This window comes from Rhipicephalus microplus, chromosome 8 (genome assembly GCF_043290135.1).
Source record: "Rhipicephalus microplus isolate Deutch F79 chromosome 8, USDA_Rmic, whole genome shotgun sequence".
NCBI classification, from domain to species: domain Eukaryota; kingdom Metazoa; phylum Arthropoda; class Arachnida; order Ixodida; family Ixodidae; genus Rhipicephalus; species Rhipicephalus microplus.
Window position 1 is genome coordinate 30597105 of NC_134707.1, and position 24134 is coordinate 30621238.

Genomic DNA, 24134 nt, shown 5'->3' on the forward strand with positions numbered 1-24134 from the left:
CTTAGGCAGGATTGTAAACAGAATTGCAGCGCTTGAGAAGAACAATATGGTGGCAATAAGTGAGCTGTACCAACCAACGAGTATGCGATTCGAAGAAGGATGATGAAATCACTTGCAGAGATATGTCTATTCGTCCGGTTCCAGTCCCCAAAAGCAGCGTCAACAATTACTTTTGTTCTACTGCAGAGGGTACCGCTTTCGTTCTATTGAAGTTGCATATGGTTCCTATCTGGCCGCATGCCATAAAAAGGTCAGCGATGTCGAGGAGTGTAAGCGCCCGTTTCACGCACAACTGATAAGGAGTGCTGGCGTGGACGAGTGTACTTGTGCCGCTGAGTGCATACTTGAAGCCAAACATACAGTTGCAATAGCAATGCAACACAATACGATACAGTTGCAATAACAATGTTCGAAATTTTGTACTGTCTGGCCGGCGATCTGACGTGTCGGCATGTGCTGATGTTTCTTTATCAGCCCTAACTAGTGTCCTTCCCTAACAAATGCGAAGTTCAGGTGGGGACGTGCAGAAATTAGGTGCCCGCACTCAGCTCTATGACATCTAGCCTATATTGGCCGGTGTGGATGGCAGTGTGTACTACAAAGCAGACGGGTATTTTTCCATTCAAGAAATACACGTAATAAAAGACACAAGGGAACAAGTAATACTGGAGAAAATAGATAATATACTCTTTTAAAGCAAGATGCCAAAACATATTTGTAATAAACACAGGTATATACGTTAAGAAAACATTGCGAGAGGCATTTACAAGGGCAACCACGAAAAGGAACTGAACGGCAGCTACTGAACGAAAGATGCTAATTCGTAGATGTCAGCTGGCTGTATCGGTTTCATTAGTTCACTCGTCGACGTTGCGATGCTCAGCGAGTGTATAAATGTGTAACCTACACGCCTTGAAAGCCTTGCTGGTTTTTGTTAAATTTAAGTGCTTAGAAAACACTGCGTGTCATCTAAGTGCCTTCTTTCTCCTGTCGCCGTGTTGAGCTGTGAATATGGCAGGTATAAACCAGCTCGCCAAGCATATTATTTCGATGACAACTTTATCGACACCTCCACGCAAACTTAGATTAAGCTATTGTGCTGAGACAACTACAAACGAAATTTCACCATTAACAGATTCGGATCTGAGAGTTTCGTGTTGCAAAATATTTAAATTATAAACTGAAATAAATTGAAAGCTCGTGAATAAAGCATATGCACGTGAGGGCACTTTCACTGGGACAGAATGTCACTGAAAGCAGGCATTATGGGCAGCCACCTTGAAAGACGCATATCACAAACCTATTGCGGTCAACTGCGGGCTGTATAGCGAGAACACCTTGGTGTGCTAACTCCACTTACTGAAAAAGAAAGCTGAAACCCTGTTCTCTCTTCCTACACATTTAGTGCATCACCTAAATGGCCACGTGTTGTTTTGGTTTGACTCTCATCAAAACAGAAGAGAAGACCAGCTTGTAAGTGAGTAGGAATGCAGTAAAGAACCAATATTCAATGCAATGTGGAGCGCACTTCTATACTGGAGACCACATTTTCCGTATAACTACAATATATCAGTAATTTGAAAATGGTGCTGTTTAGGCTTGCTAACAATACTAACAGCGCCGGGAGAATGTTTCTCCCCACTTCCGGTTTTGTCTTGAAGATTTGTTCCTTCATATACTGTGGACTGACGATGAAGATTGCACACTTAATCGATTACACTTATGGCTTCTGGAACAATGAAGAAGGTCCTTAGTGAACTCCAACCAAGAGGACCAGGTGCGCTGAGTATGAGGGCCCCCGACTCTGTGATTACAATGTACCTTCTATTTAGAGCACATATTTGAAGCTGCCTTCTACACAAAGGCTTTTTTATCGACTGGCTTTGTCTCGAAAATTTGCTTTCACCTAGTATAAATACTGCACAGCCAACTACATGTTAGTTGTTCGAAAGATAGTTCTACCACTGACCCAATCTGCTTACTTACTACTTAGCGTGGGGATGTTTGGCGATCCCGATGGCTTGACCGCTGTAGGTTTCACGGCAGGCGCCGCTCGTCGAATCCGAGTCGAGATTCGCTCGGACTCGCGGGCTTCTGCTCATATACTGTGCAGTTTTGATGAAGCCAGATCTGTGAATAGCAGCCGCTGCAGCGGAGGTGAGTCACGTCCTTTGCAAGAAAAAAAAATACCCGATGCAAGGGGGTGGCGGAAGGGCTATCAACCGATAGCACCAATCGACACTTGCAGTTGGAGGGTGAGCAATCCCTCTCGACGTTTTCTCCTTCCACCGAGCGTGTCAACGCCACGCGATAAGGGGGAGAGGGTGCTGGAAGGAGGGTGTGACACCAGCACTATCTATCTATCTATCTATCTATCTATCTATCTATCTATCTATCTATCTATCTATCTATCTATCTATCTATCTATCTATCTATCTATCCACGCGTGCTTCTCTTCGTGTTCTGCGGCACGAAGCTGGCCATTGACCTGTATGAGTGTCATGCGCACATGTCATGCGATGTTAACATTGCAACATGGTCTTCACGAAATATCCACTAGAGCACATAAATCGCGGAATGCTTATCAGGATGTTGGTGAAGTAATTCGCAAGATATTCGCGTCATAGCCGGTAGCTAATGTTCGGGTACGCTTTTGCCAGTTTTGACGTGTGTCTAGTTAACGAAACAGCCACAGACTACGAAGAGGTGCACGCCTTCATAGATTAGATAGATAGATAGATAGATAGATAGATAGATAGATAGATAGATAGATAGATAGATAGATAGATCGATAGATGATAGGTAGATAGATAGATAGACAGATAGATAGATAGATCGATAGATGATAGGTAAATAGATAGATAGACAGATAGATAGATAGACAGATAGATAGATAGATAGATAGATAGATAGATAGATAGATAGATAGATAGATAGATAGATAGATAGATAGATAGATAGATAGATAGATAGATAGATAGATAGATATTTGGTGCTGGCGTCACGCCCTTTTTTTAGTACCCGCTCCCCCTTATCGCATGGCGTTGACACGCTCGGTGGAAGGAGAAAACGTCGAGAGGGATTGCTCGCCCTCCAACTGCCGGTGTCGATTGGTGCTATCTGTTAAGAGCCCTTCCGCCACCCTCTTTCATCGGTTATTTTTCTCTTCCAAGGGACGTGACTCACCCCCCCTGCACCGGCTGCTATTCACAGATCTGGCTACAACAAAGTTGCACAGTATATGAGCGGACGTCCGCGAGTCCGAGCGAATCTCGACTCGGATTCGACGAGCAGCGCTGGCCGCGACAACTACAGCGGTCAAGCCATCGCGATCGCCAAACATCCCCACGCTGAGAAGTGTTGGAGCAGATTGGGTGAGTGGTAGAACTATCTTTCGAACACCTAATATGAAATTGGCTGTGAAGTCGTTATACTAAGTGAAAAAGCCGTTGTGTAGAAAGCAGCTTCAAATATGTGCTCTAAGTAGAAGGTACCTTGAAATCGCAGAGTCGCGGGCCCTCACGCTTAGCCAACCTGATCCTTTTGGTTGGAGTTCACCAAGGGCCTTCTTCAAGGTTCCTGGTGTCATAAGTATATTAGAAGTGCGCCATCTTTATCGTCAGTCCGCACCATGTTTAAGGAAGCAAATCTTCTACACAAAACTGGAAGTGGAGAGAAACATCCTCTCTTCGCTGTTAATGTTGCTAGAAAGCCTGAACAGCACAGCTTTCAACTTACAGTTAAATTGTAGGCATATGAAAAGTGCGGTCTTCAGCACAGAATAGCGCTCCACATTGCGTAGAATATTGGTAGTTTACTGTATTTCTTCTCACTTGCAAACTGATATTACCTTCTGTTTTGATGAGAGTCAAGCGAAAACAGCACGCGGCCATTTAAGCGATACGCTATAAGCGTAGAAAGAAAGAACAGGGTGTCGGGTTTGCCTTCGTCGGATGTAAGAAAAATTAGATTCATTTCTGCCTTGGTAATGGTGAATTATATGCGAGAATGACCCTCAAGTAGGGTCGAACTATTGTTGAAAGACCACTACTACAATGTCCCGCGGATTTGTGGCCTCATGGCCTAACGTTGCATCGATTGCCAATTAGAAGAAAATAACCGTGAACTCACTCACACTGCAAGCTAGGCTACTCAGGTTGAAAAGTTAGCAACGAAGAGAAATCAAGTATTTTGAGTGCTAAATTCGAGGCACGTCACTTTTTGAGAACACTAATGTTGTATCTGCACATGACTTTTAAATCTTGTTTTTTATGGTCACAAAAATAGAAAAGGCTGCTTGGTTTCAATACAATTTCAATTGTTGGTCAGTGCCCCGTGCGTCTAGTAGGAATTCTCTGTAACGACGTCGTACGCTGTTTGAGATTGAGTCTGTATAACATCATGAGAATACAGGTCACTTAGTTTACAGGTGCTTTACAAGGAGAACCCCATATGAACATTGCAAGGGGGATTCCCTAGGGATATCGCATCGATTGAATTCTGGACAAGCAAAAGGCAGCAAGAAATAGCTAATTAAGTACTTGAAATAAAAAACAATAATACAGGAATGATATTCTAAAAATATGCACTGCAACAATATTGCATAAAACAAAACTAAAATACATGAGAAACAGATGGATGTGAATGTTAAGTACGTAAGGCATGAAACAGTCCAACAACCTTCAAAATATAAAATAACGTTAGCAATTATGTCATTATTATACAAAAATTGTACTTCAGTTATGGCAATTAAGAAGTTAACATTCTTCGTTTCTTAGGAGACTATTCATTCGCTTTAAGCTGATTTTCACAGTTTTTGCCTGGGCTAACCTCCAACATTTGCGTGTTGGGAAGAAAGCCAAAGTTTAAATACATACTATTTGTACTTTAGATATCACTACATTGTTGACCTTTTAAATGAGATAAATAGTGAGTTTCAAAAATAAGCATCAGAACCCAGTTATGTCTGTTTGCTACAATTCTGGGCAACCATCTGCTAGAGTAAGCTATGTTTTGAAGGAATGTAGTCAAATTAGCATTTATTAGGTGGCAGAATGGCACGCTTTCCGACTCAATGTCATGCTTACGCACGCGAAATATGAACATACCTTGTTTAGTTGTGTAAAAAGGTTGATGTGGAAGGAGAAGGTCAATGTTATTGTAGGCAGGTGTAACGAAGAGTCTCCAGTGACTGAAGGTGATGATTCTGATGTCAATTCTATAGCCATTTAGTGGCTTGTCCCCCGTTCTTTGGTTTTGAGTATTGCTTCAAGCAGGATGCTCGAAACATTCTTTGTGGTTGACTAAAATTTCGGAGCAGCTAAGAAAGTTCTCGAACTTTGTAGCACCCTCATGCAGGAATTAGATTTTGCTCCCACTACTTACTTGATCAATGCTTATGCGTGTGCCAGCTTCCTGATTGTAAGTAGGGCTCACTCTTCTTGTTATAGCAGAAACGTTGTATTATGATGACTTAATTGCATTGATTGAACGTAGTTTTCAATTGCTATGACGGAATCATCTGGATTTTATGGAGAACGACACCGCCTGTATTATTTGAGGTTAGTCTAATGAACTGTCACCTTACATGTCATTCTGCCATTTCGTTAGGTGTGTTATGAGCCCCAAGGTCTATTTTATAGACTGTAGTACTAGTTCACATTTTTAGGCCAAGCACTAACTGGTCTTTATTCCGTACGCCCATGATATTGTCAGCGGACACTATTTCGCAGTTACGACATTGGCGTTACCAAAACTGGAGATTTACCGAAGTATAGAGGGTGGAGGCTAACACTTTCTCAGGGAAGCAGTACTATCGCTTTTGTGTGGGCTGTTTGTCGCCGTTCAATGAATGAATAAAAACATTGCACGATCAGACGCCAACACTGAACACAATACAGCTAGGCATTACACGCTGATAATTCTAATGTGGCCGTTCCTCAAGGGGTCCGTTTTATTTTGTGACAGACTCTACAACACACACAGTCACCACCGGGAACATGTTAATCGTGTGAACTTTATACCAGTTGTGTAAATTAAAGCGTTAGAGCTAAAAAAGAACGCCATCTAGCAGTGTCGGGGTCTTTCTAGCTTCCTATAGGAAGCTGGGAACACCTAGGAAGCTAGAAAGCTGGGTAGGCAGAGCGTGTACTTCGCATCCTTTTCAGTTATCCTTTGCCAGGCTTTTTCTAAGCTTGGGCGATGCTAGTTTTGAAAACTATGGACTGCTGTAACTTGCTCACATAAAGCACACGTGGAATTCTCGACGCGCCTATTCAATTACTGTCATCACACTGCTATATATATAAACTCGCAAAACACGTTGAGTACGAATTTATGGGCGTCTTGGTGTCCCATCAACGATAAAAAACATTCCACATATTTGTGTCGGCGATATTGATTGCTAGCTGCGGGGATATAGGCAGTGGTCGCACATTGAGCTGCCTACCCACAAGCGTGGCAAACACTGAGAGGTATGGAAATGCTACATTTCTCACCTTGCCACTACGCACATGAGCAGCTGATACGTGCAGTATCGTGTTGAAGAACCCCCCTGTGGCACAATTACTCGCTTGAAGTTGCACTTTATATGATTGAACACGTAAAACCGATGCAGCGGACAGTCACGCCTTCTAACATCTCTGCTTCCGCAGCAGATCTGTGTTGGTGCTTAGTAGCCGCTCTGGAGAATGCTTCGCGGAATGTTTTTCTTTCTATGTACAGTCCTGGTTAAACGTTCCCAGCAATAGTGACCTGAGAACTTTTACACCCCTCCCTTCCCCCGATCTCTTGTAAATCTTTCTTCGTAAACAAAAGCTTACGTATATTGCAGGAAAAAATGATTGAATAACAAATATATTCATTACATTCCCTTTGTTCTACTACTGCTATTTATTTCACTTTGGTGACACATACGCCACACTTCCAATGATCTCGTATGAGCCCATATGAATCATACGCGTTTTTGTTTGATCATACGAGATTATTAGTTATAGGACATATGTCCCAGATCAGTTTTTTTTTCAGTAGGGTTCCGCGTAGCCTTTACACGAAATTGAACTCGATCGTGCTTGTGCAACGTGGTTGCATCGAGACCGATCATGGCCGAAAACCGTAACGGGCGAGAAAGTTCTGGATATAGTTCGGGCCTGTGAATACTGTATGTTTATTTTCCGTCATGGTTTAATGACCATCGCGAAGGAGAAATAGGATAACAGCATGATCTAATCGGTCAGACGGCGGCAGCTAACATCGCAGCCACGTCATAGCTTCAAGCGTTAACGTTCTACGTCGCGCAATTGTCGCAACTGATACGCGCACTTGAAATCATTGTTCGATGACTCAAAAACGTGTGTCAACGTTGGCTTGCAGTGTCGGTTCCTTGTTGTGGCGTGACACAGGTGCCTTCCACTCTACGTCGCCGACACACTTGGCATCTGCAGCTAGATATGACTCATGCACCCTTCACAGACGGAAGCAGTACCTTCTGCTGTAGAACAAAAGTAAGAGTCGAAGCAAGACTTTGAGACTTCAATAGAAGAGACACAGGGCTGAAGTCATTTGATCGTGATTATGAAAAGCGCATACTTTCTCGCGCGTACTGCTTGCCAAAGTCCGCCATTGAGCCACTCTCAAGAGGCGCAGTGCTGGGGACAATCTACCACGAGTGAATTTCACAACAGCGATTGACTTGCTTGCGCAGTTTGAGAACAGCACGCGTTCAGGCCTACACAAAAACAAGGCTCCGCCCGGCCCATACGCCAAGCCTGGTCGGTTTGAGCAATGTAGTTTTCGCGACAGGCTTTTGTGGCAACGTCTCACTATTTCATGCTTCATTCGAAATTAGGCAATATTGAATAAAATTCGCCATTATTTTCTGAATACGGCATTTCATTTTGCAAATGCCGTAACAAATATAGTACAAAAAGTTAATACTTATAACTTATCATCGCAAGAGCGATCATATTTGTACAAGGCGGAGAAAGGCGAAGGTGTGTACAAGACGGAGGTGTGCGAGCGTATGTATATGCGTGTGTGTGTTTGTGTCTCAGTCGTGGCTCCCATCGATAAAAGGAGTCGAGACAGATCTAGACAGTCAGCTAGCGTGCCCAAATTGTTTACGTGTGAGGTTTCGTCTTATGCCGCTAACTGGTACGATAGCTACGTGATGCGGCCGCTACAGTGTAACAGTATCGAAATTGTAAAGCCTTATTACACAAGACGTAGGGAAAGTGCATTCGTGAGGAGATAAAATGCATGCACCCGACGCACCATGGGTGTAATTTACACGCAAAGCAGCCAGCGATGAAGATTTTTTTTTTGTAACGAAGTGCCACACAGTCTGCATCGATCTGTTTGTGAAAATTGAGTAGTTGTTTACAATCGTAGTATTAGTCCGAGAAAGTGGACTGCTGTAAGAGTAACTCATAACCCCACGTTACGTTCGCTGAGAGGTTAGAACAGAGATGCTAGTTGCATCGGTGCAACGTCTTTTGTGCAAGAAACAATAAAGTAGATTTATTTAGTCACGTTTAGCGCCAGTCTACATTGGTTGCACCATATAACCGTTGTTAGTTACATTCGAAAAATTAACGAATAAAAATTAAAACACACACTTTCATGAATGCCTGATGTCAACTCCAGGATTGACAACGTCAACCACCTTCGTGATAACGAAGGTCTTTGAGAAAAACAATACAAATTCTTTCTTAACACTGTCGCCGAATTCGGCGGCTCGGGAGCTTGGCATTGCAGACCTCTTGCAACGAGCAGCGAAAATGAGTAATGGAAGTAACGGCTCACTGCTCACTTCCTCGTTCAGCCCACGCACTGGCTTCTCCCTCCCTTCCTCCTTTCTCCAAACTGGTGTATTCGCTATGGCACGCCGTCCCTCCTATTTTGATGAAAAGTGAACAGCCGGTTGGCCATACTCATGTTACATTTCTGTAACCAAATGTGGCCTTAAACATTTCTAAGTCCACCACTATGTTCTCTTGTTGATGAAAATCCTGCTATAGGAATCAATACCAATAATAAAATAATAATATAACAGTAATTCATCATATCGTAATAATATCAATGAAATAGTTAATGACAACAATAATATTATGTGAGGTTTACGTCTCTAAATCACTTACGATTGTGAGAGACAGCAAAACGGAAGGCTCCGGAAATTTCGACCATTTGGTGTGCGTCAACGTGCGCCGACATTGCACAGTACACAGGTCTCTTTCATTTCACCCGCATCAAAATGCGACTGCTGAGTTATGGTGATCTAAGCGAGAATGCGACCATTATGTATATTACGACCCATCGCATATTAATATATCTGGAGATATATTGCTACATATAAATGTTACACACAGCACGACTTCTTCTATGGCTTTTAGTCCGCATCAGATTTCTACAATATGACCTCGATTGTACGCCGAATCAAGTTTCCGTGTTTATTGCTAACACCTTTGGTGCTTGTTTCTTGTTCTGAATGCATTGTGCCTTGTAATTGATTTAGTTTTATTATAGCTCAGTTCTTTTCTTCCTTCGAATGGGAATCACTAGCGCGGTACGTTTTTGAAAGACTTGTAGAGAATAGCAGTGCTTGAATGAAAATGGCAAGTTGAGAAAAAAGTAGTTCGCTTGTGGAATGCCATTACTTTGAGTGCTTTTTTCAGTTCTTAATCACGAACGCCTACCAAAACGCTCATATGGCAGTTATTCTAAATAATTTCGAAAATCACAAATAAGCACAAAAACTAAATAAAAAGTGTTTCAAAGTATGCTTTGTCGTGCAGTTGCTTGAGGACTTCGTATAGCTGAATATGCCATTTTATTCACATTCCTTAAAAAACCTCTGGCAAAAAATTTGCATAGTGGAGATTATCGTGTTGTTTAATAATCCTGCATGATGGGGGCTCTTATGACCACTTAGTTTAGCGTCACGTATAAGTCAATTTAATTTCATTTTAAAATAACGGTACCTGCTCATCTGGGTATGCAGGCGCCATCGACATTTCTAGTGGTTTGACGTAGACAAGCGCCTCCTTTTGAAGGTGAAAAGGTAACAAATTCAATAAAGTGTGTGGTATTCCGGGATACAAAAATGCCTTTGCTGCCTAATCTGGACTTTGCAGTTTGTCTTTCTGTATGCACCACTCCTCAGAAACATCAATTGTGCATTGGCGAAATAGGCCCTTTCTTCACAAGAGCAAGCAAATCCTGTTCAGTCGATTCGAATTAGTTTCCTAGTAATGGCGTTGCTCATTAAATGTTGCAGAGCCACGCTTTTTTCTAAACAAAGAACTACTTCAGAACAAAGCTCCTTAAAGATATAGTGTGGCGGGAGGATTCTCCTTAACGCGTGTGAGGGTGCGTAGCAGATGCGTCGAGCCACGCCCTGTGTCAAAGCAGGGGAATGGCGCAAGCAGTGGATTTTTTTTGGCTCACTAGTCACAGAGCGCACAGATGTATTTAATAATTATCATGCGCAAGAGCATCAACAAAGTCAGCAGCTTTCCTTGCTCGCGTGTTGCCTTACAGACACGAAGTGGGCCTTTTGTGGTTTCCCCAAGCAGAACTAGACCCTGCACAACTGTACTTGCAGTACACATTGTAGGATAGCTTGAAGCGAGAAAAATTACGAGCACAGACATTCGCTTCCTTGCAATGTGGTGGAGGTACCCACGCAGTACTGAACCGAGGCTCACAATTGAAAAGGTCATGCCTACGATGGCCGATGACGCTGTCACGTTCTTCAAGTTTCTGCATAAACTCAAGCGTTCTTCGAGTTTCGCTGAAGAGCAGTGTTCTATTTTTACGCATCTGACAAGCATTTCACTTCTGTGTCATACAAATAGCCATGACAGAAGGATAATCAATGTTCTTTTTTGTTATCTTTACTGACTCTTTCCAAGCTTCTCATATCTTTAGTGGATACTCGGATGATGGTATAGTAAAATGTTTCAGTTATAACGGACAAAACTAAATAGCACATTTATTGAAACAATACCAACCAATCTCCTGCCCATGTGCAGGTCACCCTTGGTGGTTGCTACGATGGGCGGAGAACCAGTTCAAATCTTAAGAGTCGGGGATGGAGAAAGAATCGAGTTCAACCAGCGTGAGCTGGAGCGAATTCTCTTGGCTGACCACGTGAAAGATCGCCCGGTCGTCGTAATATCGGTGGCCGGGGCGTACCGACAAGGAAAGTCCTTTCTGCTGAGCTTCTTACTGCGGTACCTGAGACACAAAGGTCGATCCGACTGGATGGAAGACACACATGCCCCACTTCATGGCTTTCAATGGCGGCCGGGCAGTGTTCGAGAGACAACGGGAATCCTGGTTTGGAACGAAGTGTTTTTGGTGGGGCTCTTACAAAGCAAACCAGACCTACCTACCTTCCTCTCTCCCTCCCTCCCTTCCTCCATTCCTCCCTCCCTCCCTCTTTCCCTCCCTCCCTTCCTTCCTTCCTTCCTTCCTTCCTTCTTTCCTTCCTTCTTTCCTTCCTTCCTTCCTTCCTTCCTTCTTTCCTTTCTTTCTTCCTTTCTTCCTTCCTTCCTCTTACACAGTAGCCAAGCTGTTTTAGCAATTGCGTCCATTTTTCCAGATGAACGATCCGAATGGCGAAGAGGTGGCGGTTTTACTGATGGACACTCAAGGGACCTTCGATTCCGAGTCAACAATGAAAGAAAGCACCGTCATATTCTCTCTCTCCATGTTGACCAGCTCTGTGCAGATTTACAACGTCATGACTAATATAAAAGAGGATGATCTTCAACACCTCCAATTTTTCGCTCAGTACGGCAGACTTGCTCAAAAGGTATTTACAACAACAGCGTAACTTCAGGGATTCGCTTTCTACTGACAGCTCTGTGTCACTGCAGGGCAAGAAAACACAAGCCTTCCAAAAGCTTTTGTTTTTGGTTCGAGACTGGAGCTGGCCACACGAATTTGAGTTTGGTTTCCGCGGTGGTAGATCACTCATCGCGAGTCGTCTGAAGATCACGCGAGGGCAAGCTTCGGAGCTCAAGACGTTGCGGCAGGATCTCTTGTCTTGCTTTTCAGACATCGACTGCTTCCTCATGCCCAGTCCTGGACAGAAGGTAAACTGTTTTGACGCAACGGCGTTATAAAGCTGACTTCGACGTAATACTTTTGTTGGCGTCGGTGTCGGCGTCGCTGATTATGACTGAAATGTTGGCGTTGTTCAATACCGAAACATTGAAGTAGGCATAATTGCAAATAAATAAGTAACAATAAATCTTCAATTTGTGTGCGCATCAGACCCAGGCCACCTGCGTGGTAAGTAGGTATGTTGCCAAAGAGCCTATACCGAGCTCCGAATTGCTCCGGAGAAAGCAAGTACATGAATGTTAAGTAATGAGGGATTAGTGTCACAGCTACGGGTAATATTGTGTGGCAGATGAGTAGAACTTCACGAGTATTCAATACATATGATGTAGCACAAAGAAGAAGGTAACTGAACGCCTGCCCATGACCGAGTGCTCAGGCGTAAAAATCGAGATAATCGCCAACAATAGCATGAGCAAAGGGGCAGATGCTTGAGTCCGCGTGTTGCCTATTGGACGTGTACTCCGTTCTTTATAAATATCTAAAAAATATGAATTAGTAGAGACACTGTAACTGTGCTTGAAGTTGACATTTCTCGATGGTTTGGAAAAACTTATGTTACGCGATAAAAGTAGTTCGTTTGGCTACTTATAGATCTTCATCTTGACACAGCGAGCACACAACAAGATAACAGAAACAGGTAAGGACCGACGACACGAGCGCTGATAACCGAATGAAGTTTTTAGGGGCCCTCCACTACTGCCGCATAAAATAATTTTTCAAGTTTCAAGTTCATTTTTCAGTTATTAACACAGAAAAAGAACAGCATACAAAGTATATAATATACAAAAGAGGTCTGAAAGCACAAGGCTGCAGGGGGACCTCATGTTCAAATTGGGATTACAAAAATTACTCAATTAGCAGTAACAGTGAAAACAGATATATGAGTAAATTGATGAGTACATTGAGAAGCTACCAACTTGTTCTTGCTTCGGTTTTGTTTCTTCCGTAAGCGTTAGTATTTCATTGCAAAATCTTTTCTGCGTATCTGTAGACATTGGTGCGAATCCACACACATCATGACACTACCTTGAGGAGCAGCGTTTTTGATTTATATCTCATGCTTCTGTTTCACCAATATAGCTTTTTTAACGCTGCGTGTTTAACGAAGGAAAACACAGTAATCATCTTTTTTTCTCACTTGTTTGTAGGTGGTGCGTGACACGTCGTTCGACGGTCGTCTTGCAGACATAAGTGAAGAATTTCTAGATGAGCTTCAAGAGTTTGTTTCTTCCATCCTCGCACCAGAAAACCTGTTGGTCAAGGAGGTTAACGGCAAAAGGTTATCGTGCGAGCACCTAATGACCTACTTCAAGGTAAGCAGGCATAGTGTCCATACGACATCCACATTACTAATGAAGCCTGCTCTTCTAGACCTATGTCGAAGTTTTCAAAGGAAGTGACTTGCCGGTGCCAGCGTCCATGCTTATGGTGAGGTACCGAAAGTAGTACCATGAACTTTCTTTAAGACACTGTGCTCTTCCAGGCGACTGCAAATGCCACCAATGTGGCAGCAACGGACAAAGCCAGACAGCATTATATATCAGTAATGAAAAGCGTAAGTACAAATGTCTCACAAAGTTTACAAAGTCACTGAAACATGATTATTTGTGGTATGTGCAGCGGCCTAGAAGAGACCTGGACAGGATGCGCCAGTTTCATCGCGAGAAGCTGGCAGAGGCAAAGAACGTTTTCAACGACTATCCGAAGATGGGTAGTGACGCGATGTCATGCACATTCATGGATGTTCTCATTAAGGCAAGACCTTATATAGCGATATCGCTTCAACTGCTTTTTTTTTTGGTACAGGTTGGCCTGAAGTCACTTGCAGCTATACTATTCCAGCAATCTGTGGGAAAGAATAATAACTAGTACGGCACCACCACTACTACCTTTACCGCTAAGAGTTCAGTAATAGTAACACTTATGTATTGAGCCCATTCAGAACCAAACTGCGTAGTCTTTTGCTGGGACACGCTAAAGAACTTCTACTAATAAACACAACACACAACCTCGAGAAGAAAGCCCAAACGAAAAAAATCAAACATGCAAAAAGCCTGAAAAACTGCCTTGAAATACGACGACTTTGCACTGACTTTCAAACCGCAAGCTCTTTCAGGAAATGTTCTTCATCAAGATATCGCGTTCAAGAAATCTTTTTCAATAAAATTTTCGTACTGGTTCACAACCACTGATCACTCGTCTTTCAAAATAACGAGAGCGAAGGGTGCCACGCGTAGTTCGGCTTATGATGTTGATATTGTAGAGAGGAAGAAAAATATGTGCCGCAGCGGGTCACGCCTTTAGCAAGAGAAGCCGAGCGCGAGCTGCTCCCCCGAGCGTTGTGTTTCCTGCGTCGGTTGCTGCCGCCCGCTTTCCGCATCAGTAGACCTGCTGTTCAAGTACTACTTGCACCAATAAACCCCGTTTCAGAGTGGTGGAGGTGCTGGGTAACTCAACCTGGAACTACGCAACAGGAAACTACCTGCCATCCCAGACATGGCTGAAGAAAACACCCAGCAAGGTACGACCCAGCCTCCGACCGTCATCGTGCCCACTGCGCTACGCTTGCGCGATCCACTTTTTTTCGACGGTACTGATGAGCAAGACGTAGAAGATTGGCTGTCGACATTTGAAAAAGTAGGCGCAAGCAACAAGTGGGACGACCCATCGAAGCTGCAATATGTACCGTTCTACCTGAAAGAGGTGGCGAGTCTCTGGTTTAACAACCACCACTCGGAATTCGCCACTTGGGGTGCCTTTAAGCTACGCATTACCGATGTGTTCGGTCACCCCGAGGTACGCAAGCTCCGTGCTGAACAGCGCCTACGGGAACGCGCACAGCCTCGAGGAGAAGGATTCACAAGCTACATCGAGGATGTGCTCGACTTGTGCAAGCGCCTTGACCCTTCAATGATAGAGGCAGACAAGATCAAACATATTTTGAAGGGGATAGACGACGACGCCTTTCAGATGCTGCTGGCCAAGGGCCCACGTACCGTGTCCGAACTCGCCACCCTTTGCCAGAGCTCCGAGGAGTTGCGCAAACAACGGGTCATGACACGGCGTCCAGCGGCTACCGATGAAACTCTCGCGACATTAAGCCTGGGTGGAGACCACAGCACAATCATGTCCGAAATCAAACGATATGTGCGCGAGGAGGTGGCCCGACAACTTTCGTGCCTGTCGTATCTACCGGCAACGGAACCCTCTTCTGAGCGTCTCGCGCCCGCCATCAGGCAGGTAATACAGGCGCAGGTCTCTGAGGCATTGCCGTCCGTCTCTCAGACAGCACCCGTCACCGCGCCATTGACTTATGCTGCTGTTGCTGCTACTCCGCCATGATCTCCGCTTGGGCCGACTCCCCAGCCTGTACGAGTATCAACGACGCCATTTCCAGCAACACAACAGCGCTATAACGGAAACTCTTGGCGCACAGTTGACAATCGCCCGATCTGTTATGCATGTGGGTATCCAGGTCACATGGCTCGCTTCTGTCGCCGGCCCTTCGCAACAGGCCCGGCTGCACCTCCGAGCTACCCTGACTACTCTTTACCGGCCCCGTACAACGCGCAACGAGAACTGCCACGTCAAGGCGACCGACAATCAGTGGAACGTGACCCATCACCAACCGAACTAGGCCACTGCCCTGCTGCCGACTACCGATCGTTCGGTCCCCGTCGCTCATCCTCACCACGCCGCTACCGTTCTCCGTCCCCTCTGCGTCGCCGACCGAACCCTGTAGAGACAGAAAACTGACTGCCGCAGCTCCGGAGGCACGAGCTGCGAATTCGTAGCATTGTACAGGTCCTCGCCCGCCCCCCACAAATGTTCTGGAAGTGTTTGTTGAAGGTCTACGAACTCTTGCGCTCGTTAATACGGGTGCCGCCTTATCTGTGATGAGTCAGAAACTCTGCCGTTCGATACGAAAAGTAACGACGCCGCCTTCCGACGTTTTGCTGAATACAGCGAGTGCACAACCAATTCGACCAGTCGGAGCATGTACGGCGAGAGTAAACATTCAGGACGTCCTGTACCACATCGAGTTTCTCGTGCTGACCACTTGTGCTCACGACGTGATACTAGGATGGGGTTTTTTGTCACGCCACCACGCCGTGATTGACTGCGCTCGCGCGCAGGTGGAATTATCTGTGTTTTCAGATGCGCCATCTACAGACAATGAGCGCACTCACCTGGGCAAGCTTCTTGTTGCTTCCGACGTTGATGTTCCTCCTATTAGTGCCATCGTTGTCCCCGTCAATCGCACTGAATTGTCCGGCTCGACCATGGTGTTCTCCCCATCTCACGTTTTCAGTCGCCGCCACGGTACGTCTCTGCCATACGCTGTTCTGCCACCTCACTAAGATACTTTCGGAATTGTCGTTTGCAATCCTAGCTCATGCCCTCTGACCTTAAGAGCTCACGAAACACTGGGCTATGTTCATCCTGTTGATGACAACGTTATTGTGCCTATTGAGTCCCACGACCCTGGCCAGCAACTTCAACTGAACTCCTTTTTTTACGCGGGATGACTACTCCTCGGATATCTTCAATCGTTCCATAGACAGCAAGCTTCCTCCGGATCAACGGGACCAGCTAATAACCCTACTGCATGAATTCCGAGATTCTTTTGACCTTCCTCAAAAGGCACTGAGTCAAACTAACACCGTCGCTCACACAATCTACACCGGAACGAACTCTCCTTTGCGGCAACGCCCCTACCGCGTATCACCCAAGGAACGAAGTGTAATTGCAAAGCAGGTGGACGATATGCTTCAGCGCGGTGTCATCAAACCATCTTCTAGCCCCTGGTCTTCACCTGTTGTGCTAGTGAAGAAAAAAGACGGTTCGATTAGATTTTGTGTCGACTACCGGCGACTGAACAAAATTACACGGAAAGATGTATACCCTCTTCCCCGCATCCACGACGCTATCGATTGCCTACAAGGTGCCGAATTCTTTTCTTCGCTGGACTTACGTTCAGGTTACTAGCAAGTTCCGATGGCAGAGTGTGACCGTCCCAAAACAGCGTTCGTTACGCCGGATGGCCTATACGAATTCATGGTTATGCCATTCGGTCTGTGCAATGCACCTGCAACGTTTGAGCGAATGATGGACAGCATTTTACGTGGCCTTAAATGGCAGATATGCTTATGTTACCTCGATGATGTAATCGTATTTTCTCCTAATTTCCCTACCAACGTCGACCGTCTGCGCACTATTCTTCAGTGTCTTACCAAGGCAAACCTCCAGCTTAACCTAAAGAAGTGCCGCTTTGGGGCTCGCCAACTTACTATACTTGGTCACGTTGTGTCAAAGGATGGAATTTGCCCCGACCCAGACAAACTTCGAGCCGTAGCCGACTTTCCGAAGCCGACTTCACTCAAAGAACTTAGGAGCTTCATCGGCTTGTGCTCGTATTTTCGTCGTTTCGTCCACAACTTTGCAACAATAATAGCCCCACTTACACAACTACTGAACGGTCCAGCTAATCTTTCTAACTGGACCCCGGCATGCGACAAAGCTTTCCTTACACTGCGCCGCCTACTTACGTCCCCACCAATTCTACGCCATTACGACCCAAGTGGCCCCCCTAAAGTGCACACATATGCAAGTGGCGTTGGTCTGGCAGCAGTATTCGCGCAACGAAAGCCCGGTATTCCAGAGTACGTCGTCGCATACGCAAGCCGCGCACTCACAAAAGCGGAGATGAACTACACCATAACTGAAAAAGAATGCCTCGCAATCGTTTGGGCGCTAAGCAAGTTTCGTCCTTACTTGTACGGACAGAGTTTTGACGTTGTGACCGATCACCATGCACTTTGTTGGTTGGCGTCGCTAAAAGATCCTTCAGGTCGCCTTGGACGTTGGGCTCTTCGCCCAGAAGAATTCGACATTCGTGTCGTCTACCGCTCAGGACGAAAACACTCTGATGCGGACGCCCTCTCACGATCACCAGTGAGATCCACCGCAGACCTGCATTCGGACACCAACTTCTCCATCGCTCCCATTTCCGTCACAAGCATGTCGTCTGAACAGCGGAAAGACCCATAGATAACATCTCTCCTTAACATTCTTTCCGACTCTTCAACGTCTGCGTACCCACGCGCTCTTCGCCGCCAAGCCACACATTTTGCGATATGGGACGCGCAACTATACCGCAGAAACTACCATGCGGATGGTCGTAAATGGCTCTTGGTTATACCACGCCACATGCGATCTGATGTCTGTGAGTATTTCCATGCCGATCCACAACATGCTCACTCTGGTGTGTTAAAACCATATCAGCGGATCCGCCAGCGTTACTACTGGCGTGGTATGTACACTTTTGTACGAAAATACATTCGGTCTTGGTGATTATGCCAACGACGAAGGCAGCTGCCCATTCACCCGAATTATTACAGCCTCTACCGTGTCCGGCGCGCCCTTTCGACCGCATTGATATCGATCTATATGGTCCCCTTTCTTACACTGCCACTGGAAATCGATGGATCATTGTCGCCGTCGATCATCTGACGAGGTATGCTGAAACAGCTCCACTGCCTACGGCAGGTGCACGTGACGTAGCCAAATTCGTTTTGCGACGCTTCGTACTGCGTCACGGGGCACCACGTGAACTACTAAGTGATCGAGGGCGTGTCTTTTTATCCGAAGTTGTACAAAAACTCCTTCAGGCATGCCGCACGGTGCACCGCACCTCTACAGCCTACCACCCGCAGACCAACGGTCTAACTGAGCGCTTCAACCGAACGCTAGGAGACATGCTCGCCATGTATGTCAATTCCGACCAATCAAACTGGGATGTCATTCTCCTATTTGTGACCTATGCGTACAACACCGCGACACAGTCAACCACAGGCTTCTCGCCTTTCTTTCTTCTATATGGGCGTGAGTTATGCTCCACCCTTGACACCATTTTGCCGTATCGGCCCGACGTCTCAGAGTTCAGCCCTATTTCTGAAATTTTGCACCACGCTGAAGAGTGTTGTCAGTTGGCCCGATCATTGACCTCGGACAAGCAAGCATTCGAAAAAGACCGCCACGACCGCGACCAGCAAGTCGAGACTTTTGCCGTGGGCTCGCTTGTCTGGCTCCGACTGCCCTTCCACTCCCCAGGTCTGTCCGCTAAGTTTGCCCCCAAGTTTCACGGTCCTTATCACGTCGTCGAACGTCGATCTCCTGTCACATACGTGATCGAGCCGGTCACGCCATCTACAGACAGGCGATGCCTTGGTCGTGAGACTGTCCACGTGAGTCGTCTCAAGCCATATCACTACCCACTCCTAATCTCGTCACCTTGACTTGACAGGATGGCTCGTCTTTGTCGCCGGGGTATTGTAGAGAGGAAGAAGAATATGTGCCGCAGTGGGTCACGTCTTTAGCAAGAGGAGCCGAGCGCGAGCTGTTCCCCCAAGCGTTGTGTTTCCTGCGTCGGTTGCTGCCGCCCGCTTTCCGCATCAGTAGACCTGCTGTTCAAGTACTACTTGCGCCAATAAACCCCGTTTCAATAGGAATGTTTAGGTGCACAGATATCCAAGAGTCCAACTGAGCACAAAGGGCAAATTATGTTTCATCAGTGAGACTCAATGAATTCCTCTGAAATCGTTCCCTCCCCCCATATGTAGGGCGATCTACGGTTATGAAACTACATATCTTCTGACAGTTGTATCAAGATCGCTATTGTTTTGGCAGGACGTCTTCCTGACCATCCGTCTCAGCTACTTTGTTTTTGACAGTGGTATCGCTTTCAAGGCGAAATCGCCCATTTATGTTTGTCCAGCCATGAACAGTAAAAAGCTCTGTTGGCAGGGTGTGTTTCTTGAGTGGAAAAGTGTGCGAATGAGTGAGTGTTTCTAAAGATTTAAGAGGCGCTAAACTTACTTACGATATCTTAAATTACCAGATTGCTCACAATGAGTTTTACTAATCCAGCATAGCCCTAGTTTCATTGTTGACTGGGGTTTTCTATAGACCCAGAAACGACTAACTGCCATAATTTAACATTAGTCGGTAAACTGTTTCTCTATGCAGAAAAAACACGAGCCACGTGAGCACGGCTGCCGATTCCACTAAAAAAAAATTGTTGATCGAATAGGATTGCGACTAACGTCAGGCTATTTCTGAACCATGAGGATGAGTATATATTTACGCATGGCGGGTCCAGACTACCCAGCAACAGACCATATTCATACTATCTATCAGGTGATACAGAAATGCGTGGAATGCAGCCAATCCTTACATAACCTTCATAGATTACTAGAAGAAATTTGAATCGGTCAAGATATTATCAGTAATGCAGGCGCTACGGAATCAGGGCATTTACGAAGTATATATGATCATACTGTAAGAAATTTAGTAAACTGCGACTCACTGATGCCATTGGTTTGATGAATAACTCCGAGGACGTATATCAGCTCATGATTACTAAACTAGACACTGAAATCAAATGAGCCGGTCTTAAATTAATATGCATCACACTAAAGTACAGCGAAACAGTATCAGCGAAAAACCATGATTGGCGAGAATAGCGACACACTGCGAGTCGTAAAAAAATACGTCAACGTAGGACAGGTAGTAATTGCGAATTTGCCCCATGAGAGTGAAGTAACTAAAACAATAAGGATAGTGTGGAGCCCATTCAGCAAGCAATTAATTTATTTGTGTCGTTTAACGCCCCAAAACCACCATATGATTACGAGAGACGCCGTAGTGGAGGGCTCCGGAGATTTCGACCACGTGGGGTTCTTTAACGTGCGCCCAAATCTGAGCACACGGGCCTACAACATTTCCGCCTCCATCGGCAATGCGGCCGCCACAGCCGGGATTCAATCCCGCGACATGTGAGTCAGCAGCCGAGTACTTTAGCCACTATGCCACCGCGGCGGGGCCAGCAAGCAATCTCAAATCATGAATGTTAATCTAGCACTAAGCCTCAAGAGGAATGTATGTAACAGCTGCGTCTTTCCAGTACTTATCTACACAGTAGAAACCAGGGGAGTTACAAAGTGGGATGAACTCAAAGCTAGGACGACGAAGCGCGCGATGGAAAAGAAAATGATGGTATAAATATGAGAAACAAGAAGATGGCAGAGTAAGCCAGGGAACCAACCGGTCCTAAAGATGTCATAGTTAAAATCAAGAAGAAGAAATGAACTTAAGTTGCGGGTACGTAGCAACTAGGCAGGATAGGCGCTGGTCATTAAGCGTAACTGACTGGATTCCCATTGAAGGCAAACGCACTTGGGGGAGCCAGAAAGTTAGCTGGGCCGATGAGATTAAAAACTTTGCAAGTATAACCTGGTAGCGGAAAGTACAAGACTGAGTTGTTTGGCGGAACACGGGGGATGCCTTGACGATGCACTGGACGTAGGCATGCTGCAGTTAATGATGATGATTGTTGAGTGTAATACCTAATAACTGTTATGGTGAGCCATGTATTTTATGAGCGACTAATTTGTATGCTTAAAGATAGTGTGCCTAGTGGGATCAATGTTCGATAACCTTCAAGAGCGAAGACTTAGCCAGCGCCTCATTCATGCGCCAAAATCTACTCACATCATGTCTGTGAAAAAGTGGCTACACAATAACTGTGGCGGCTCAGTGCTTGGTTGGTGGCACGAAAGACTCGGCCTTTATCCTGCGTCACGCCAAGCAATTTCATACAGATACACTAGTGAGATAAATTTTGCGAATGTGTTATCTTATGATGAGCTGAATGCACTTGGCGGCATTGTGTGTAATTGCTGTTTGTTCGTAGACGACCTAGCTTAATGTTCCAATATCATTGCCGGCAGTTTTTCGCTGTGATAATCCTGCGACGTCCAAATTATTTCGTAATCCCCAAAAAATTGCATCAAATCCCCGAGGTGAATCATGAGGAGGGGGGCGAACCTTCGAATGTTTTTTATCGGTACACTGTCTGATTGTCTGTCTGTCTGCCTCTGTGTCCGTCTATCTCTATGTCTGTATGTCTGTCGGTCCGTCCGTCCGCACCTGCAGAGTCAGTCATAGAACTAGACAGTCTCGTACCAAGAGAGACATGCATGTGCAGCTTAAAGAGCTTCGGCCCTTAAAAAAGACAGCTATTGTTTCATTAAGGCTTATATTTTCAATGCTTCCCCCTACTAAGCTTTTGCTTTCCTATCTAGGGACAATCAATGTTGAAACAAATATGCACTACTTTGATGATCCGTATTTCGTGTTTACAGGACCTTGAGGAACTGTTCGACCATTTCATGAAGGAGGAGGAGGAGATAATCAGAAAGGAGCAGGAAGAAGAGGCAAAGAGAGAAAGGGAAAGGCAGCTGGAGCGGGAAAGGGAAGAACAAAGGAAAAGAGAGCGAGAGCTCGAAAGACAAAAGGCAGAGGCAAGGGAAGCAGAAATGAAGAGAGAGAGAGAGGCAATGAAAGAGAAGGAAAGAAAGATGAAGGAAGAACGAATTAGAGAAAAAGAAAGAGCAGAGCGCTTGGAGAGAGACAAAGAGGAGTTTAACAGGCAGATGACAGCGATGAAGAAAAAGTGCGAGGACTTGGAGAAGGCGACGAGCGGAAACGGTGCGGATCTAGCCAACGCTATCGTGAATGGAATCGCAAATGGTTTGTCAGCGATCTCAAATGCGGCCGCTACATTCCTGACGTTTAGAACGGCCTTCAGAAAATAATGAAGCTATCCGATTGTCAATTTTTCCGCCTCATTGAGTATCGCGCATTTCGATTCCTCAATGTTTCGGTGCAGAATTCCGCCTGCATTTATTAACGCCCGTTCGAAATCCTAGCCTTATTGCTCCCGTGAAACAACAACGCAGCACCGCCGGCTGTCATACGCACTAACAGGAAACGTCACGCTGATACATGTGGAATAGCAGACGTATCGTTACCCTTCGGTTGCTTTGAAGAAATAGATTGAACAGAAAGCTACGGAGTAATTGTTCAATACACCAAATGTTTGCTTACAGCTGTGCTGAAATCCCGCGAGCCGACTGCATTCCAATTACAGGGCAGGCATATGAACCTGGGTATTGGAACGATGCCTGCCTCGGCTTCTAGCACTCTTCAAGAGAATTGCTCGTTTGGGCTACTTTGGTTACATGGGGCGCATGTGGACAAACGCCGTGAAGTAGACTTTGTGATTACTTATTGCAATAAAATGTTGCTTTTATTGAGCCATTGCGTATTCCGTACTTCGTCGTCTTTTGGCAACCACTTGGCGAGTACTTCTCCCGACACGACTTTTACGCAGTCTTCCATCGCAGTACAAAACATCTATTGAGCATTACAGGCTGTGAAAGTAACTCAAGCCGCAGGAAACTATGAAAAGGGAACGAACGTCAACCAAGAGAGAGCACAGAAGTACGTGTAAATGCACCTGACGCGCACGAACGATGGTCATCCCTGCTGTTGCAGTGGCACATGCAGGTTTCCTGACAGGCTGCACAAATTAGAGAAAGTTTACCTTGCTTCGTTGTTAAATGGTCATTGTTAATTTACATTAATATTCCAAAGCTAGCTCTCGCTATTTTCTCATGCTGAAGAAACCAGAGAGGCCAGTCGCTAGCGCTTCCTAATAATTAATTTGTGTAGCACATCTGGGAGGCGCCATTATCGGCTGCCCATGTTTCGTTGTTTTTCTGTATCTCAACGTGAATAGGAAAGGCCATAAAACATCGCATGCACCAATCCAACCGTTTCCATGCATATGCGTCAACTACAACGCTTTGTGTTCGCTAAAAAACACAAAGATTAAAACACCCAGCACAAAAATCCAAAACTCAAAGTGTAGCAGCCCGATACGGCTACACTCAAACGCAACCGTAAAATACATTGTAGCCGAGAATGAACATATCGCTGCCTTCCGAAGACCTAGTGCGCTGAGGGACCCCACGAATAATAATGCAAGATTTTGGAAACTCATCATTCGCTTATTTTTACAAGTAGTGTCGTTGCTCAATATAGGTTCGACTATCACATCAGGGTACCCCAAGATACATTTGGAGGTTATGTGCCTACAC

At 45.4% G+C, this 24134-nt stretch overlaps 2 protein-coding genes across 3 annotated transcripts in view; one reads left to right on the forward strand and one right to left on the reverse strand.

Moving 5' to 3' along the window:
- The window catches only part of LOC119164339 (atlastin-2), a 41402-nt gene extending 25062 nt beyond the window's left edge, over positions 1 to 16340 (reverse strand). Inside the window, exons 1-2 of the mRNA XM_075871433.1 lie at positions 16320 to 16340; positions 13268 to 13379 (exon numbers count right to left, since the gene is read on the reverse strand). The gene's annotated coding sequence lies outside the window, so the exon portion shown is untranslated. The remainder of the gene's footprint in view (positions 1 to 13267; positions 13380 to 16319) is intronic.
- On the forward strand, positions 3220 to 23288 carry LOC119164337 (atlastin-1). Of its 2 annotated transcripts, XM_075871432.1 has the most exons (10): positions 3220 to 3374; positions 7372 to 7502; positions 11031 to 11358; positions 11603 to 11815; positions 11880 to 12098; positions 13278 to 13442; positions 13501 to 13557; positions 13613 to 13684; positions 13750 to 13884; positions 22335 to 23288. In XM_075871432.1, the coding sequence occupies exons 2-10, from the start codon at positions 7456 to 7458 to the stop codon at positions 22785 to 22787; spliced, it is 1689 nt and encodes a 562-aa protein (XP_075727547.1). In that variant the 5' UTR covers positions 3220 to 3374; positions 7372 to 7455; the 3' UTR covers positions 22788 to 23288. The 2 variants fall into 2 exon arrangements, with proteins under 2 accessions (XP_075727547.1, XP_037272405.2); XM_037416508.2 differs by lacking the exon at positions 7372 to 7502 and having other exon boundaries at positions 3221 to 3374.
- The last annotated feature ends 846 nt before the right edge of the window (positions 23289 to 24134 follow it).

Bases quoted from the DNA above. Each gene is read 5' to 3' on its own strand.
- LOC119164337 (XM_075871432.1), top strand. From the start codon at position 7,456: ATGCACCCTTCACAGACGGAAGCAGTACCTTCTGCTGTAGAACAAAA. The intron at 11,816-11,879 runs GTATTTACAACA...GTGTCACTGCAG, and splicing joins ACGGCAGACTTGCTCAAAAG to GGCAAGAAAACACAAGCCTT. The intron at 13,558-13,612 runs GTGAGGTACCGA...GTGCTCTTCCAG, and splicing joins TGCCAGCGTCCATGCTTATG to GCGACTGCAAATGCCACCAA.